The sequence below is a fragment of the Mercenaria mercenaria genome, chromosome 13 (assembly GCF_021730395.1).
Source record: "Mercenaria mercenaria strain notata chromosome 13, MADL_Memer_1, whole genome shotgun sequence".
Lineage (NCBI taxonomy): Eukaryota > Metazoa > Mollusca > Bivalvia > Venerida > Veneridae > Mercenaria > Mercenaria mercenaria.
In genome coordinates this window covers 30,456,653-30,477,160 of record NC_069373.1, presented here as the reverse complement: position 1 = coordinate 30,477,160, position 20,508 = coordinate 30,456,653, and the positions used below count along the sequence as shown (strand labels likewise).

The window sequence follows — 20,508 nt, the reverse complement described above, 5'->3', positions numbered from 1 at the left end:
GTTTGATAATGCTGGCACCAGTCTGTTCCGAGTTAAGCCCTCTTTTTACTAGTAGAATTTCTGGTTCAAGTTGCGATTCACCTTTGTTGTATCTCTAGTATTAAACTTACATACATGTAGTTGTTCCGAAATATCCGCATGATATGACATATGGTACATTACTTTTGCAGAAGTTTTCCATGAATTATGTTCCTTTTATACTAATTCAATGTTTTGAGACTTAAGCTGTTGTCCAATATCTTCATCCACATTTGAGTCATTAAACACTCCAGTGACAGCTTCAGCTTCCTCAGATATGCCAAGTTTCACTATCCAGCATCGAAATAATCAACCGCGCTGTCTCCTGCCACAGCTCTTGTTTAAGATATTGTCATAAAATTTGGACCTCTTGTACAGTTTTGAACAATCTCAAAACTAACTTTTAGTGACCTTGATTTTGACCTACTGACTTCCAGTTACCTTGATTTTGACCTTCCATGGTTCATACAGGACTTGGCAAAAAAAATTCAAGGACTTTTCAAGGACTTTTTATTGATTTTCAAGGACTATTTTAATCGCTTTAAATCTTAAATTACAAAACCATTTAGGCTCTTCATAAGGCATTATGATAGAAGAAAAGTTAAGAACAGTTTTATTTTCCATAAGCTACAATAGCATATCTTAACCTTTCTGAGATCTTCAATGGGATTACCTTTTATGAGCTATATTTGCCTGTATACATACTTAGTACATGTTTCTTATAAGTCTTTCAAGCTCTCAAGACTAGTTTTTAATTTGTCCTCAAGGGACAACACTTGTTTTCGCGTGTGATTTCAACGCACTTTCTCCCATAGTTCCAACATCAATGAGTTTATCACATACACTTACGCTTGTCTGACTTAAACTCCTTTAACCATGATGAATAATCATCCTGTGTAAGCCATTTACTGGCGAAACTACATTTATTTTTTGGGCCACTCATTGTTGTTGTTGATAAGTCACGCTACAATGACCTTGCGCATAATATTTTAACGTTGTGAAAATCGCTATTCCGTATCTAACTTCGTACAGAAACAGTATTCAACTAGCGTTCCCTCCGTGGGTGTGCATGTATTTTTATTTTACACTGTTTTTCGCTCGTTTTGACTTATTTATTATTTATTTTTTGTATTTTTCCCCTACAATACGATTGCACCCCCGTTTTTAGCAAAATTTAAGGACTTTTCTACCTTTTTTTTCAAACTTCAAGTACTTTTTCAGGGGATTTTTGGAAGAAAAAAATCAAGGAATTTTCAAGGACTTAGGATCAAATTCAAGGACTTTCAAGGACCTGTGCGAACCATGCCTTCTGACCTACTGAAAATGAAATTTGGAGATCTTATACAGTATTGCACAACATTTTGTGTGCATCTTTGTACATTTTCTCCCTGTACAATATACACAATTTAAAAGGTGCCACCTGCCTCCATTTGTACAAAATTGAGAGAGGACCTTCTTACGATGCTACAGTTTGATGAAGATCTCCATTCAGCTGTTCATGAGAAGTTGTTTAAATGTATTTCTGTTCTTTGCTTTAGTGGCACCTAAAAGGGACCAAGTGCCCCCATTTGAACAAACTTGAGAGTACCTTGTAACCAAGTTTGATGAAGATCCATCAAGTGGTTCATGAGAAAAGGTCATTTAAAGGTTTTTCTATTTTTAGATCTAGCAGCCCCTAAAAGGGGCCCAAGATGTACCATTCAAACAACTTGATAGAGGAAGTTTCGTATGAATCTGTCCAGTACTTCCTGAGATTTTTAAGTAAAAATGTTGACGTAGGACATCGACGCTGGACTAAAGATGAAAAGGTCACCCAAGGAATATTTATTTAAAATTCTTTTAAAATAGGGCCAGCTGTTTCTGAAGCAGTATACACTTAACCCTGAATTGATATTAATGCTACAAATATTACATACACCTAGTTTACACCAACTTCGTTGTCTATGGACTTTCTATTCATTTTGTGTATAGATCTATAATGCTTTACCATCAAAGGAAAAATGAACTCACAGATAATTAGATTCATTTATCTTAAAAGTAAATTATTTGTAAAAATACATGATTTACAAGAATGTAAATAATTAACAAAAAGAGAAGCTAACAGACTATATTCAAGATATATTGGTACTTTGATTATTACAGAACACATTCCATATAAAAACAAACACACAAAACTAGAACACAGTTAACAGTTTCTTATTTCATTCAGCAAAAAAAAAAAACAATGTAGAAATAATCCATTTATCAGAACAACTACAATGTTTAAAGGCTGTGATAGATAAAAGCTTTCAATTTGCAAGTTAAACATGATCCATAAAAGAAAAGACGGCAACAATGTATTGCGTAATCGAGATTTTGCTAACACATACTGATGTAAATCAAAAAATCACAATCGAAAGGAGTTCTAAGAGTCCGGACTGATTTTATTAGGGGAAACCTGGGTCTTTCTCTACCTTCAAAAGCCAGAAAAAGTTGCCATAACAACACTTCAGCCACACAAAGTTATCCCCTTTTAAATGCACCTAAAGACATGTGATTAAGAAAAACTATTTTTACTGACATGTTTCTATGTGCTTTTTATTATCTTTTGACAGTAAACTGACACTACTGCAGACAGAGAAATGTAAGTGCTATTTCTGGTACTTTGGTACATCCAGATGGACAGAACAAACTCTCAGAATTTGCTTGTGACTGCATAATGTATCGAAATAGAAAATACTATGATGAGGACATAACACGATCAGCTATGAGGACAAAACACGATGAGCTACACACAAGTTCATACTTTAACTATCACAGACATGAATTCTTTCTATCAAAATGTGAAACAGCTCTGGTATATGGTAGTTATAATAAGTTAATACTTATTCAACTTGTCCTGACCTTAGTAATCTGATATAGCTTATTGCTACATATAAAAAAAAAACTCAATTTTTCTTCCAGGTTCAAGGTGTAGACAAATGATAATGTATTTTAGAAATGGTTATACATGACTCATTTTCATCAACTGATAAATATTTCTGAGATTTACTAAAATTTAAGAATCAATTTACATTTTAATATTGTTGGAAATAATATATTTCTATCTACGCATTAAAACTGTGGATATTGTCATTCATGATGCAACAATTGGCTGCTAGTTTTATGGTAACTTTCTTGTGTCGTATCATACTATTAATTACTTAATTTATTCATTTATTTATAGTTATCACAAGTAACCAAACAGGTAGCTTCTCTACTAGATTGTTCGTAATTTTAGTTGGAGAGTAATGCAAGAATCAGAAAACTCTAACTCCAGAAGCTCCCTAAACAAGACTATTATCCCAGCGTAAATAATTTTCATTGAGAGGAGTGTTGTGGGGGCTACAACATGGGAGTTTTGGTTTGATAGTCAGTGTTACCACTAGACAACAATGTTGATCCAACAAGTTTCAAATATACATGTATACCATACCTGGGTTTCATATTTTGTTAGAATTAGAGATAATACTATATGTAGATAATGTCTAACCGGAATTAAATAGAAATCAAAATACCTAAATTTAAGCATGAACAAGATTATATACAATGAATTACAAATGAAAATATTATGCCTAGAATTTCTTAATGAACCTTACAGAAATCTACCATTTGCACAATATATACCCTTTTATTTTATGCTCTTCTGTGAAATACTGAAATTTATCAGTGAAATAAAATTGATATTTTCACTGTTTCAAACAGTGAAAATATTACTTTCATTTTCAAAGGTACGGAACTACACTTGAATGTAAAGTAATATGAATTAAAGATGACAGAAAGTTCCTTGCAAAATATTCTTCAGTAAAGGTATAGATGTGTAAAAATAGTAACAGGATCATAAATATTTACATTCTATCATAATAAAATGTGAAAGAAATCAGGAAACGTAATAGAATTCTTTACAGTTTTTCTACAAAGATATCCTGATGTCACGATATTATGACGTCATGATGCGATGCACGTGACGTTGCGCGGACAAACTGGATATAATTTGGTTAAAACCATTAAAAATGCATAAAATAAATAGAAAATTTGTTTGTTTCAGTATAAGATCGAAATATATTTCACTCGTGAACACCATGATTTACATTTTCACTCGTGGCTGTGCCACTCGTGAAAATATCGCATGATAGTGTTCACTCGGTGAAATATATTTCGATCTTACACTAAAACAAACAAATATTCTCTATTGCATATGTTCTAAAAAAAATCATCAAAGCTAAATGGAATTTTCTTTTCCTTTTTAACTTAGATAATGTAATGTTTCATACATTTTACACTTGGCAAAATTTGCATTAAAAGTTTCTGATAATATATACATATTTCAATACAGAAGCACTCATTGTACACAATAACATACCAAGTACAGTCATTGTACACAAAAACATGCCAAGTACAGTCATTGTACACAATAACATGCCAAGTACCGTTATTGTACACAATAACATGCCAAGTACAGTCATTGTACACAATAACATACCAAGTACAGTCATTGTACACAATAACATGCCAAGTACAGTTATTGTACACAATAACATGCCAAGTACAGTCATTGTACACAATAACATGCCAAGTACAGCCATTGTGCACAATAACATGCCAAGTTCATTGTACACAATAACATCACAGGTACAGTCATTGTGCACAATAACATTCCAACTACAGTCATTGTACACAATAACATCACAAGTACAGTCATTGTACACAATAACATGCCAAGTACAGCCATTGTACACAATAACATACCAAGTACAGCCATTGTACACAATAACATTCCAACTACAGCCATTGTACACAATAACATACCAAGTACAGCCATTGTACACAATAACATGCCAAGTACAGCCATTGTACAAAATAACATACCAAGTACAGCCATTGTACACAATAACATCACAAGTACAGCCATTGTACACAATAACATCACAAGTACAGTCATTGTGCACAATAACATTCCAACTACAGTCATAGTACAAACTTTATCATTTCATTATCTCTATAAAGGTCAAGTACAGTTATTTTAATTCATTTTATCTCATTAACCTAGAAAAGAAGCATTAACTGTGCCATTTTGTATCCAAACTCAAACACTGTCACTTCCTTTTATGAATTTCAGCCGAGCTATATTTTACATTTTTTTTGAAATTTTGTTGTAAAAGTTTGTAACTCAATAGCTAAATATCATATATTTTGCTTGTAAAACGAGCACAAAACTAAAAAAATATAATGTAGTAATACTAAAATAACTTCTTTTTCTTGTCTTGTGATGTGCATCTGCTAAAAATGTAAACAATGAAATTATTTGACAGTATTTTGAGTACAGTCAGAGAATTTGACAAATCACATACTGCAAAATATATATACACTGAATACTTTCATTATGTTTTTAAAGTTTGTGACATAAATGTCCATTTGCCTGTAGATTATGGCACACATTTGATTTACCAGCCGTTTTGCATAGCATGTCGCCATTTTAGGATCACATGGTTTTACCATCGTCACATGCTTTGCTTGGACGCAAAAATAATTGTTTGACAATATTCCCACGTGGAGGTTGTTTCGTAGCATGTTTTAAGCTTGCTGTAGTTTGAATGTATCTGTTATTATTCATACAGTTACATACAATAAAATAAAAACACTCCCCAGTCAGCAGAATCAAGATAGAAACTAAAGTTACCATTTGTTTTTTTTTTTACCTTTGAAGAAAATTTGTCAGTGTTTGCACAGAACAGAAAAACAATAGCTTATACCTTTTCAGTTTCAAAAAAAAAATCAAATGATTATCAATGAGTGTTTACAACATGCAGGCACTCAAGAGTAAACACATTTTCATTTTCTTCAGATTTAAGAAATTGGGTCCTTATTTTAGGTATTTAATAATACATATATATTCCTTTGTAAATAATCTTTCATGGAATTCAGAATTAATGGATTTATAAAAAACTTTTTGATGACTTATAAAAACAGTCTATACTCTATAAGTCTCTATAACTACATACAATGCCATCATAAATGGTACATCTAAAATGGTAACTGTAACATGTTTCTTCATTATCACAGAAAAGCCTTTGATAATATTTTTTACATCTAAGAAAAGTTGAAAAACGAAGTTTGACATGGTTCAGTTTTGAGCAGATAACATTCGACCATATTATATTATAACAGTTGTCTTAAATCGGATTCCTCAGATCCACAGGACATCATTTTAAACCATCAAACACTACAGTACAGAGATCAGTCAATTCTTCTAGATGACCCAGCACTCATTCTGGACATTATAAATGGTGTGAGAGCCAGTGCCAGTATTGAGAGGCCCAGCAGGGGTCGGTAAAAGATCCATCCTATTGCGATGATTGTTAACGACAGACTGATCGACAAACTGAGGTTCATCAAGAACACACCCATAGCAACCACGTCTCGTATGATTGGTAACCAGTCGACTGAAAATAGATAAATTCATTGTTAAGTGGTTTACTTACCTAATGTAGTGGCTAGACCTATGTAACATGATTAACTTAAATATTTAATGAAGTGATTATATAAAAGTAGTGCAAATGACTTACCTAATGTAGAGGCTATACCAAAGTAACACGATTAACTTAAATGTATATGGAAGTAGTGCAATGAACTTACCTAATGTCATGACTATACCTATGTTACGTGCTTAACTATTAACTATTAACTTTAATATCTAATGTAGTGAATATATTAAAGTAATGCAATTAAACTACCTAATGCAGTGACTATACCAAAGTAAAGCAATTAACTTTAATATCTAATGTAGTGAATATATCAAAGTAATGCAATTATCTTAACTAATGTAGTGGCTATTTTTCAGTAACACAATTAACTTTTATACCTAATGTTTGTGATTATTTAAAAGTAGTGCAATTAACCTACCTAATGTAGTGACTACACCTAAGTTAAATGCTTAACTTATCTAATGTAGTGATTATATTAAAGTAGTGCAGTTAACTTACCTAATGTAGTGACTATACTGGTTAAACATCCAAATCCTATGAACATGAGAAGCCACCCTCCAAATCTAATTGCCCAGGTAAGTATCGAATTCTGCATCTTTTCCTTGCCAAATATCTCCTGTAATTTATTTGAACACATACAAGAACTAAATTGACTTACCCACAAATAACAAATAGTCTAATCAATATCTTACTGCCATCAAAGTTAATAGGATGTTTGCCTACTTATGTCAGTTGATGATGTCTTTGGTTCCTGATGACAGTATGTCAAAGGTTAAAGTCTGAAATACTTTTAAGACTGAAAATGGTTTCCAACTGGAAATCGGAATCATAGAGTCCATTCAATATCTATATAATAGAATTCCGCTAACACTGGTGCTAGGAGGCCTTAAGGGTGTTGCACTTTGCATCATTTCTGATGAACAGACTCAGTCAAACCAAGTCTGCTATTATTTTGCTTGACTGCATTCGATCTTCTAACAGATTTTATTTCCAAATGGAAAAGGCTTGATTTTGGGACTTTCAGACTTCATAGGGCTATCGCCTGTAGTCAGAAAACTTCATTTTAGAGGTTAGTTAATCAAAGGTCAAGGTCAAGTGACCTTCAGTCTCAAAACAGTAGAAGGTCAATAACTGGGAAATACTTAAACTGTTTTGAGCAACCTATTTGATTTAAAATATTATTTAACATTACGACATAATGCCCTAAATGTATCAAAAGAATTATGTGTATTACACGTTTTTTATACCTTTGCTGAGTAACTTCCCTCATACAGAATTTCCAGAACATCTCCTGCCAGTGTCTGATAAGGCAATAATTTTGCACCCAGCTGTCTTGCTATAATACTCACCTAAACAAAATATGAGCTCAATTAATGATTTGTTTTCATTTAATATTCTTAATTAGAATGTGAAAATAGGATTATAACTATTCAGCTCTGTTTTTGTTCGTGTTAATTTAAAATGTGTTGCATTACATATTATTATTTAACAAAACATATAAAAAAGATCTATAATGTAACTGTTATCTATATCTTACAGTTGTTTGAGGTCCAAGCTGAGACCTTCCACTGATTCCAGCATACTCGAACTTTATTCTTGTATCCCCAGTCTGTAATAGAGATGATGTATAGTAACTGTAAGTCAAACAGATGCAGGTATTGTTATAGGAAGTACAACACCTGACAACCAAGCTTCCTAACTACATTGGTATGTTCTTCTAGAATTACAGTGTTAACCCACTACAAAATTTCTACTGCTGGTATTTGTTAATGGATGTATCAGTTGTAAGTTTCAATTCAGACATTTACAGTCAAACTTTGTTTACTTGAACTCGGATAATTCAAACACCACCCATCACTCGAACTCATTGTCAAGTCCCGGCAAAATATCTATATAATGTATGTTTTTCAATGCCTCGAACTACCGATAACTCAAACAAATTTTGCTTGTCATGTTGAGTTTCAGTGAACAAAAACAAAATTTGACTATAGTTGAAGACATACAGCATCTATATGTCAGCAAGCAACATTTAGCCATAAGTGTACTATTCCTACATCTTTACATGTGGATAATTCAGGATCTATACCAAAAAGAGCAATAGGTACATTTCTTACAGCTGGCATTTATCTCTGTATGTACAAACTGTAAGTTTCAACACTGATATTTACCTGTTGATGTGTAGTATCTATAGTGAAGAAGGATACATTTATCAATAAATGTACATTTTTTACACCTGACATTTACCTGTAATATCTGTATTGCAGAAAAGAGACATTTAGAAATACATGAACCATTTCTAGACCTGACATTTACCTGTAATATCTGTAAAGCAGAAAGGGACCTTTAGAATAAATGTACCATTTCTATAACCCTGACATTTACCTGTGGATGTACTGGATCAGCACTATGATATATCATCCCATCAAACACTCTCACATCATGTCTGTCTGACACATGGTGATGCTCCATCCGTAACTGCTTGAAATTACTGATCCTCGACTTCAATCCTGAAATATTCACTTGTTCATTTTAAACTACATAAACATAACTGTACAAGGATAATTAAAACACTTTACTTGAAGTAACTGATTTTGAGATAAGTAATCAGCAACATCTCACTGAATCCTTGTGTGAACAGGAGCAAATTTCACTGATGGCCAACCATACAATAAATATCTTAATACATGTCATACAAACAAAAACTGATATTACTAAAAGGGTTTAAAATATGAGCCGCACCATGAGAAAACCAACTTAGTGACTTTGCGACCAGCATGGATCCAGACCAGCCTGCACATCTGTGCAGTCTGGTCAGGATCCATGCTGTTCGATTTCAAAGCTTATTGCAACAAGAGCTCGTCGAACACGAAATGCCCCCCTTGATGCATTCAGTAATTGCACAAGGAACAGAAATTATATGCTCACTGTAATCAAAAGTTCTACCCTTCTGGTTTAATCTGACCTTGACCTTTAACCTATTAACCTAACAAGAGATTACAGAGTGATCTTAGCGCCATCCACTGAGCCATTTTTGAATGTTCCAAATTTCAAGACTTGCTCAAGGTCAAATTTCATTTCAGAACACAAAACAATGTGTATGTGGTCCAAATTTGAAAGCTGTGGCTTGAGAAATGTGAAAGCAGGTCACTAGATCAATTTCAAGGTCAAAGTTCATTTCGGTAGACAGAACTATGCATGTGCTTCAAATTTGGAGGCTGTAGTTGAGAAATGTGAAAGTAGGTAATAGGTAAAAATCAATGTCTAATTTCAATTCAGAACACAAAAATATGCATGCTTCAGAAATGTGAAAGTAGGTCACTAGGTCAATCTCAAGATCAAAGTTCATTTCAGTACACAAAACTATGCATGTGGTTCAAATTTGAAGGCTGTAGCTTGAGAAATGTGAAACTAGGTCAAAATCAAGGTCAAATTTTTTTTTGGAACACAAAACTATGCATGTGGTCCAAATTTGAAGCCTGTACCTTCAGAAATGTGAAAGTAGGTCACTAGGTCAATCTCAAGATCAAAGTTCATTTTAGTACAAAAAACTATGCTTGTGGTTCAAATTTGAAGGCTGTAATGTGAAAGTAGTTCACTAGGTCAAAATCAAGGTCAAATTTTATTTTGGAACAAAAAACTTTGCATGTGGTCCAAATTTGAAGCCTGTACCTTCAAAAATGTGGAAGTAGGTCACTAGGTCAATAACAATGTCAAAGTTTTTTTTTTGGTACACAAACCTACGCGTGTGGTCCAAATTTGAAGGCTGTAGCTACAGAAATGTGAAAGTAGGTCACTAGGTCAAGATCAAGGTCAACTCATGTCAAGGTTCATCTTGCCACTCAAAACTATACATGTGGTCCAAATTTGAATGATGTAAGTTATGGACATGAAGATTCTAAGTTTTTCCCTATATAAGTCTATATGAACCATATGACCCCTGGGGTGGGGCCATATTTGACCCTAAAGGTCAGAGACCACCAATATAAAAAAGTACAGGGGACTTACTGGGAATGAGGTAAGTGTATACCTGGGAATAAGGTAACGTATGTGCGTTCTGATTGGTCAGTCATGTAAACAAACCCAGGAAGTGATTATTTTTTCAAAATTGATATTTTTTCACTGCATTTACAGTATTTTATTATACATTTTGACAAAATTTGCTACATTTTATGTGTATTGAAAAAAAGTTTTATCAAACGAATTTCTCCCGCCATGTCAATGATGTAAACAGGGGGTCATCTCATTCACACGAAAATTACTTAAATAAAGTATCACTATTCATATGTTTTTCGTCCGATATTTTGGTAGAACTAAGATAGTTCTTTAAAAACTTATAATTAGATACACATGTTTCTATGTATGGAAGGCCGTACACACCATAATGTTACAATGTAAGTCTATGGGAAAACAATTGGTGGTCTCTAACCTATAGGGATAATTTGAACAAACTTGGTAGAGAACCACTAAATGATGCTACATTATAAAATATCAAAGCCATAGTCTTTGTGGTTTGGACAAAAAGATTTTCAAAGTTTTTCCCTATGTAAGTCTATGTAAACCATGTGACCCCCAGGGCGGAGCGATATTTGACCCTAGGGGAATAATTTGAATAATCTTAGTAGAGGACCACTAGATGATGTCATATACAAAATATCAAAGCCCTAGGCACTGTGGTTTTGGACAAGAGGTTTTTCAAAGTTTTTTCCTATATAAGTCTATATAAACCATGTGACCCCCGGGGTGGGGCCATATTTGACCCCAGGGAAATAATCTGATCAATCTTGGTAGAGGACTACTAGATTTTGCTACATACCAAATATCCAAGCCTTAGGCCCTATGGTTTTGGACAAGAAGATCAGAAATCAGATTTAACTGTTCCTGGCCAATATGACCTTGACCTTTGACCTAATGACCTCAAGATCAATAGGGGTCATCTGCTGGTCATGGCCAACCTAACTATTAATTTTCCTGAAACTAGGCCTAAGCGTTCTTGAGTTATTGCCTGGAAACCATTTTACTGTTCCTGGTCACTGTGACCTTGACCTTTGACATACTGACCTCAAAATCAATAGGGGTCATCTGCTGGTCATGACTAACCTCCCTATCAACTTTCGTGACCCTAGGCCTAAGCGTTCTTGAGTTATCATCCGGAAATCGTTTTACTGTTCAGGGTCACTGTGACCTTTAACATACTGACCTCAAAATCAATAGGGGTCATCTGCTGGTCATTACCAACCTCCCTATCAACTTTCAAGATCCTAGGCCCAAGTGTTCTTGAGTTATCATCCGGAAACCGTTTTACTATTCAGGGTCAATGTGACCTTGACCTTTGACATACAGACCTCAAAATCAATAGGGGTCATCTGCTGGTGATGACCAACCTCCCTATCAACTTTCATGATCCTAGGCCTAAGCGTTCTTGAGTTATCATCCGGAAACGGATTGGTCTACATTCCGACCCACCGACAGACCTACCGACCGACATCTGCAAAACAATATACCCCTCCTTCTTCGAAGGGAGGCATAATTAGAGAAACCATTAGCAATATAGCATGGATCCTGACCAGACTGCGTGGATGTGCAAGCTGGTCTGGATCCATGCTGGTCGCAAAGCCACTATGTTGGTTTTCTCATGGCGCGGCTCATATATGAGTGAAGTGTGCTTTCTGGCAATTATGGCTAACCTTTTATAATAATTGATCAAGAGCATGTAGGCCATTGTGAAAATAGCTATGCCAGTACAATTATGGCCTAAAGAACACACTCAAGGCAGTTATTGACCTTTTTTTACTATATACAACATTGTAAAATGTCAACATCGGGCACTAAAGATATCTCCTGCACAAGTTCACAAATGTTTGTGAAACTTCCACACAATTCTGTTATTAATTATAGTATGGTACAAAATAATATTTCTTTGTAAATGCTTTGTTGTAATGCTCATTTTAAAAATACTACATGGGAATTTAATGGAGATATTGCCTAATATCAATTTTGAAAAGATGGTCATCTGCTCACATGGCTTTACTAACTTTACTGATAAAACTCACCAAACTGTGTTTAAAACAGGGGTATTTTTAACTACTTGATCGGCTAGTATACAAAAAGCCATTTAATTATGATGTACTATGTGCATGAAAGGGTCCCAATTTCAAATTTTGTGTTTATAATGAAAACTGTGTAGAAACTGATAGGTAAGAAAACATACCTTCAGAAAGGATAAATTCACCTACATTGACATTGGAAGCTACGTATGACCTGCTCTCCACCGGAATTGAGCTGTAATTATAGAAATGTTCCAATGCAAAAAAATCTCTCCATATCCCTTCATAAAATGCTTTATTTTTCTAATTTTCCTACATTTTATTTCCTGATACGGTGGATATAAAAAGTATAATTTGAATATGATTTTAAAATTTCGCACACAAGATTGCATAATTATGTGGACTGTATGTATATAGACTATATACTGTATACAGTATAGTAACAAAAAACAAAGTCCCATAACTATGCAGAATATTTATCTAAAAGAATGTAACATGCACCATGCACAACTAGGGTTGGTACTGATCACTTGTGTGAAGTTTCATTAAATTGTGTGTAAGGGTTTGGTAGATTAGGCACGCACAAGATTGCATATGCAGACTGTATGTACATAATATGTTAACAAGAAACAAAGTCCCATAACTCTGCAATTTTTGTCGCTGAAAGAACCTAACATGCCCCATGTACAACTGCTGTTGTTACTGATCACTTGTGTGAAGTTTCATTAAACTGTGTCAAGGGGATGAGGAGAGATGGTGCGCACAAGATTGTGTCTATGTATATAGTATAGTAACAAAAAAACAAAGTCCCATAACTCTGCAAATTTTTTTTCTAAAAGAACCTAACATGCCCCATGCACAACTACTGTTGGTACTGATCACTTGTGTGAAGTTTCATTAAATTGTGTCAAGGGGGTGAGGAGAGATGGTGCGCACAAGATTGTGTCTATGTATATAGTATAGTAACAAAAAAACAAAGTCCCATAACTCTGCAAATTTTTTTTCTAAAAGAACCTAACATGCCCCATGCACAACTACTGTTGGTACTGATCACTTGTGTGAAGTTTCATTAAATTCTGTCAAGGGGATAAGGAGAGATGGTGCGCACAAGATTGCGTCTACGGACAGACGGACAGACAGACAGACAACCTGAAACCAGTATACCCCCCCTTACAACTTTGTTGTCGGGGGGTACAAAAATTCAAAAGCTGTAAAGCCAGAAGTTAATATTTTCGTTTTATCAAAATGCAATGGACAAATATACTTGTTGAAGTTTGATTTAAAATTACATAACAAAAATACTTTACAGAAGCTACTAAAATTCTGTGGGAATAGCTTCTGCATTTCCATGAATGTCAATGACTAGAAGTTTTACTAGAATACATCTGATAAAGTAAGAAAATTCATATTTCTTGCATACCATACAGGAGTTGCCAGTGGTTTCACAAGTGTTGGAAAACCCTATCCTCTAAATAACATCATGATATTTATGAAGTAAAACTGTGTATTAATATTACAGGATAAAAAGAAAATACCTTGATAGTTGTACTTTGTTCCTTACAGTACAGTTCTCAATTCCAAACATGTATATATTAAATACAAGACATACAAGACATACATGATATTACACTACACTAATAAAACTAAACTCTTACGTTGTCATTCACATCTGAAACATATACAATCTATGAGAAAACAGTGCTCTAAAGAAAGTCATCTGTTTTGGCATATTTCTTCTAATTTTATATAATATCGTATGCAAGAGGAAGAATCTATTACTGAATGTTGGTGCAGATAGAAATATCTGGCTCTCAGGTAAATGTTACCACCTAAACAGTCATCCTTGAACCAGATATTCCCATCTGCACCTACAATCACTGTAAGATTCTTATAGTGTCTATATTCACTTACCCTGGATTTCTGTGGTTGAAGGAATCATCAAAACCATTACTTCTGATAACACTAGACGACCATGTTTGACCTGTAAACATACATCTGTATAAAACTTACTATGTTTAGGACTACCAGACAAAAAGTTTATAAGTCCATCACATATTTACTAAATGCAGTCCACTTTCTATTACTATCTATCTCCCATTTTCTAAATGCAGTAACGTTATTACATTTTCTTAAATTGTTTGTAAAATATGATGACATGAAAGAATGCAGTCATGTGTATGTATATAAAAATCAGGCTTATTTGTGTTTCGCAAGTGATATTCGATATGAGCTGTGCCATGAGAAAACCAAAATAGTGGGTTTGCGACCAGCATGGATCCAGACCAGCCTGCGCATCTGCGCAGTCTGGTCAGGATCCATGCTGTTCATTTTTAAAGCCTACTGGAATCGGAGAAACTGTTAGCCAACAGCATGGATCCTGACCAGACTGCGCGGATGCGCAGGCTGGTCTGGATCCATGCTGGTCGCAAACCCACTATGTTGGTTTTCTCATGGCGCGGCTCATATTTAAATTAAGAACCTTCGTAAGATACAGCCAATTTCTAAAATGACTCTGACACAACACTGAGCATACTGATATAAGACAGATCATTTCCCTAACCTTCAACATTTCCTTATTTTCTCTAATAATTATTACAGGATACTTCCTACAGATTATCTTCTTTATAAGTTCTTTAAATAGTCCAGGCATGAATGTGCATTATAACAGGTATATACATACTGTATGAATACTCTTTTTCTACCCGTGTCTGACCATTTCCTTCATCATATTTCCTACAATAAACACTACATGTCAGAATCTGTGTCATAAATACCGGTGTTGTTAATCTTTTTACTTGTTTTATAGTAAACTTTATACCAGATAGATATCTAATTCACAATGAGAAGTTCAAAATGTAACAACCACACAGTAAACTATGCAAATCATGTCATAATGCCTTTGTTTAAAATGTGGCTGCCGCATTTTCCGTTATGAGCATAAAATACATTAATTTTATGTTAAATCCAATTTCCCATCACTGTTTTCTCTAATATGTGTCAAGCCTTATGGAACTTTAAGTTCTACAGAATGTACCAAGAGATATCTATACAGTCAAGATATTATATTTTTAGTTTACAATTCTACAATTATACAGTGCTCAGATATTGTTGTAAACATTATCACATGAATTTCAATATTTTCATAGAAGTTTACACACTCAATAAGACTGTATTTTAAGACTGTTTACAAACCAAAGTCCACATAATTGATAGATTAGACTATACTCAAGACACAAGAGTAACCTGTCTGGACATAAGTCTTGAGTTACAACCCTTTACACCTTCAGCAACTGACCTTTCTGTGACATGTTCCTGCCACTGGTACATCTCTACTACTCTGTTCAGCTTCACAGCATGCACAGCCACACGATACTCAGGGTCACTCAATGCCTGCAAACATAAAGTACAAATCCTAGAAGTTTTAAAACTGTCCATATATTTTCTAGAACAGCAAGGTTTATACTCGGGCTGACAAAAGAACTTTAATAATTAGCAGAACCCTCCTATCATCTCAAGTCACATACTATAAATCACGATTCTACAAATGTATCTTTACATTTCAAAGTGCAGTTGCTGTATTCTTGCAAAGTTGTATACCCTATCTGTTTGAAGATCTCCTATCAAATGTACAAGTTTTCCATTATTCTCCATCGATACTACTTGTACATTTGGTAACTTTACCACCATGTTCAAACCCTCATCAAGGGACTTGGCTGTCTGTACGGCTCTACCCTGAAAAACAAAATGCACAAAATGAACGAAACAAATAGGAAATAATTTATCTTAGCAACATTAAATAACAACTTTGTCTTGTGTCTTCATTTAGCAGAGAATAAGGCTGTTTAAAATTCTCTTAATTAGACAATTAAGCATTATTTCGCTAAAAACAATGTTAGTTGGTGGAAATTAAGCACTCACAGAATATTTTAAAAACTGCAGAATATTTGACATAGACCTACTTTCAAGGTCATAAATCTGTTCTTATTTTTCAGAATAAAAAACACCCCAAATAACAGTCGTTACTTTCCCCTGAAACTAGCAAAGAGTTATAAAAATAAATATTTTTTAAACTAGTAATTTTTTTTGGGTAAAAAAAAGTACAGTCTCTCAAGATATAATGGTATGGGGATGGCCACTTACCCATGGACAATTTTGTAAAACATAGTAAGTTTAGTATCATTTCGTCTGCCAAGTAAATTCAGGTTGCATGGAGGTGACACTATCATATATGCTTCACCAAACAGACTACCCTATGTTGAACCATTTCAATTTTTTGTATATTATGTTAGGTTATTCTAATTTATTTTACTTTTAGGTCTATTGTGAAACAAGTTCTACAACTTATATTAATCACTCTGTACACCTCATTCCTGATGGAATCCATCGCCACGAGGGTATGAGAGAAGAGGCCAGTTTCCCTTTCAATGCTGAGTGCCAAGCAAGGAAGCTACTGATACCATTTTTCATGTCTTTGATATGACGCAGCTGGGGATTAAACCAATGACTCCTGCACTCAAAGCAGACGCTCTACCACTAGGCTACTGAGGCAGTATATTATGTTAAGTGTGGAGACTTTGTTCAGGAGATATGTACTCAACCTGGGGTCTAACTATGGTTTTGCAAGCAAGCTGGTGGATGCTGGGATTTTTTTTAAGCATAATATAATAATATATGTACAATGTATTTGACATATATTATGGTCACATGTTGGTCAACATTTAGAGCATGAAATTGCCCCCACTGATCTAGCTTTTTTGAATGTATATTTTAATTGTGTTTTGTTTCTGCAATTAAGTGACATCAACAGTCCACTGTGTATTATAACTGGTATTGAGGTAGATATCCCCTTGCACCTGTTCACATATTTAAAAACCCTTATTTAAAACTAGAAGATGCTTTTGTAGAAAAGCGCATGTCTCCCCCAATGTATAGTCATATAGGCAGGAAGTCAATAGGGGACAGAAGCAAAAGTCATAGCGACACTGATGGTTGGCTGCAATAGGATTCATCTACTTGGCATGTCCAATCATTCCACAAAGTTTTAACATTCTGGGCTTAGTGGTTCTCAAGTTATGAATTGGAAACAGTTTTCCATGTTCAGGCCCCTGTGACTTTGACCTTTGATCGAGTGAACCCAAAATCAGTAGGAGTCATCTACTCTGCATGTCCAATCATCCTATATAGTTTCAACATTCTGGGTCAAGTGGTTCTTAAGTTACTAATTGAAAAGAGTTTTCTATGTTCAGCCCCCCTGTGACCTTGAATTTTGATGGTGTGACCCCAAAAACAATAGGGGTCATCTACTCTGCATGTCCAATCATCCTATATAGTTTCAACATTCTGGGTCAAGTGGTTCTTAAGTTACTAATTGAAAAGAGTTTTCTATGTTCAGCCCCCCTGTGACCTTGAATTTTGATGGTGTGACCCCAAAAGCAATAGGGGTCATCTACTCTGCATGTCCAATCATCCTATGAAGTTTCAAGATTCTGGGTCAAGTGGTTCTCAAGTTACTGACCGGAAATGTTTTTCCATGTTCAGGCTCCTGTGACCTTGACCTTTAATAGAGTGATCCCAAAATCAATAGGGATCATCTACTCTGCATGTCCAATCATCCTATGAAGTTTCAACATTCTGGGTCAAGTGGTTCTCAAGTTACTGATCGGAAATGGTTTTCGATGTTCAGGCCCCTGTGACCTTGACCTGTAGTAGAGTTCAGGCCCCTGTGACCTTGACTTTTGATGGAGTGACCCCAAAAACAATAGGGATCATCTACTCTGCATGTCCAATCATCCTATGAAGTTTCAACATTCTGGGTCAAGTGGTTCTCATATTATTGATCGGAAATAGTTTTCCATGTTCAGGCTCCTGTGACCTTGACCTTTCTAGAGTGACCCCAAAATCAATAGGGGTCATCTACCCTGCATGAACAATCATCCTATTAAGTTTCAATATTCTGGGTCAAGTGGTTCTCAAGTTATTGATCGTAAATGGTTTTCCATGTTCAGGCCCCTGTGACCTTGACCTTTGAAGAAGTGACCCCCAAAAACAATAGGGGTCGTCTACTCCATAAGCCCTGCCATACTATGAAGTCTGAAGGTTCTAGGTAAAATGGTTCTCCAGTTATTGATTGGAAATGAAGTGTGACGTACCGAAGGACGGACGATAATATTAATAATATAATTATGCATTATATTTGACTCATTTAAGTTTCTACATGAATATAAGTGTTTAACTTATTGGAGCAAGCAAGTCTGACCAGTAATTTATTACCATTTTGGATTTTTGAATGTCTTTGTTTTCCTTACTGTAAAATATTGATACAGGCAAGGCTTAGAGGGATGGTAACTATATAGTATACTGGGTATACCAATTACCGGGATAAACATATTACCGTGAATGTCCTGTTTTGACACTTAACATGAAAATTGCTTTACATTTTTCTCTCTCAATATTCATGCTCAATGTGCTTAGATTTTAAGCAAAACTGTTTTTGAAAATTGGAGTGTCTTTCTTCTTATTTCACACTGATCCAAGAAATTAAGGAATTTAGCTAAGTGACTGGTCGTTATGGTTAATCTTTGCAATTTTTCTTCGCAAATTTTCAATGAAGTTGCTTATTTCTGCCACATCTGTTTCAAATTTAGTTTGGCCCATTGTAAAATAGAAATGCTTTCTTTGTCTTAGATCAATTTAAGAACTTCTTTAGATTGAAAGTTGAAATTCACAGGTATATTCCAGAAAATGCTAAAATTCCCCACCTCTGTTCTTTGAATGACATTAGTGGAACTTTTACCTGGTGTTTTGACTATTTTTTGCCAAAAATCTTAAGCTAAAATATAAATTAATTAAACAGAATAAAATTCATCCTTTCATAAAATCATTTTGTTATAAATAGAGTCCACTGAATATAAGACTCTAGGTAATTGGTATACCCAGTATATATATATCATAAAATAAGCCATCTCATTAAGCTGAAAGAGTAAGGCTAAAGAATGACCTAAATGTAACTTTGTACTCATTAGATTTACTCAAAAAGATAAACCTTCTAGTCTATAATTTAGCTAAGGCTGACACTCACCTCATTCCAAAACAGCAAACATGATCCTACAACTAACAACACTAATCCAACAAGTATTCCAACTAAACTACCACCAATCCTTTCAAAAAATCCTGGGTTTCTCTGATATGTCACTCTTGTTCTACCTCGCTCCATTCTGAAATATATCACTCATAATTCATTTACAGTTCTTTTCTGACTGAAAGAAAAATATATCGCAGTCATACTGACATATAATGATATATCCGAAGCGTCCACTGTCCGAAATTATATCAACATAATTACCTCTGTACAACACGCTTTGACAGTAATGTCTTTAAATAAAACTGATTTGATGAGAAAGGTTAAATGTAAATGCTAATTTAGATATGTTTCAACATGCGTTTTACTTCTGATAAAAACATAAAAATGTGAAATACTTTAAATTATCTTGGCCGGAAGTAATCGTCAGTGTTTACACGGCGCCGTAATAAAGACACGTCGATTTCATTTAAAATTAGTCATAGTTAGTAATATCCGATACTATATCGCAATACCCGCACCAACATTACAAATCCCTACCCTATTTTGAAGACTGACATAAAACAACTAGAAAAGTTTGGGTCACTGGTCTTGCAGGCCTACATAATTTGATATAGAGAGCTATTGCATTTTTTTATATTGATAAAACACCTGATAGGCACAACTTTAAAGAATCAGATTTTAAAGACTAATTATTAATTAGATGTGAACGTCTGTTAACGCCAAATATACATTTAACTGATATAATGTCAATAATAATGTAAATATTAGATCATCTTTGCATTTACTTTTCTGAAAATCATAATCCTATCCTGACATGGGCAAGACCGAAATCTGGGAAGAAGGCATCTCGATCAGAAAGGCT

The 20,508-nt window shown here is 34.4% G+C and overlaps 1 protein-coding gene across 2 annotated transcripts; it reads right to left on the bottom strand.

Annotated features, from left to right (window-relative positions):
* Positions 1 to 2,031: 2,031 nt before the first annotated feature.
* On the bottom strand, positions 2,032 to 20,149 carry LOC123529025 (transmembrane protein 43-like). Of its 2 annotated transcripts, none has more exons than XM_045309192.2 (12): positions 20,042 to 20,149; positions 19,644 to 19,779; positions 16,163 to 16,297; positions 15,861 to 15,955; positions 15,246 to 15,298; positions 14,477 to 14,546; positions 12,730 to 12,800; positions 8,904 to 9,028; positions 8,059 to 8,130; positions 7,769 to 7,870; positions 7,020 to 7,137; positions 2,032 to 6,479 (listed from the first exon to the last, which is right to left on the bottom strand). In XM_045309192.2, the coding sequence occupies exons 2-12, from the start codon at positions 19,776 to 19,778 to the stop codon at positions 6,274 to 6,276; spliced, it is 1,182 nt and encodes a 393-aa protein (XP_045165127.2). In that variant the 5' UTR covers position 19,779; positions 20,042 to 20,149; the 3' UTR covers positions 2,032 to 6,273. The 2 variants fall into 2 exon arrangements, with proteins under 2 accessions (XP_045165127.2, XP_053377392.1); XM_053521417.1 differs by lacking the exon at positions 20,042 to 20,149 and adding an exon at positions 19,908 to 19,932.
* Between the last annotated feature and the right edge of the window lie 359 nt (positions 20,150 to 20,508).

Coding starts and splice junctions, on each gene's coding strand:
- LOC123529025 (XM_045309192.2), bottom strand. CDS start 19,778: ATGGAGCGAGGTAGAACAAGAGTGACATATCAGAGAAACCCAGGATTT. Junction 14,547..15,245: donor AGAAAAAGAGTATTCATACA/GTATGTATATAC, acceptor GTATGTTTACAG/GTCAAACATGGTCGTCTAGT. Junction 8,131..8,903: donor CTGATCCAGTACATCCACAG/GTAAATGTCAGG, acceptor TCTCTATTACAG/ACTGGGGATACAAGAATAAA.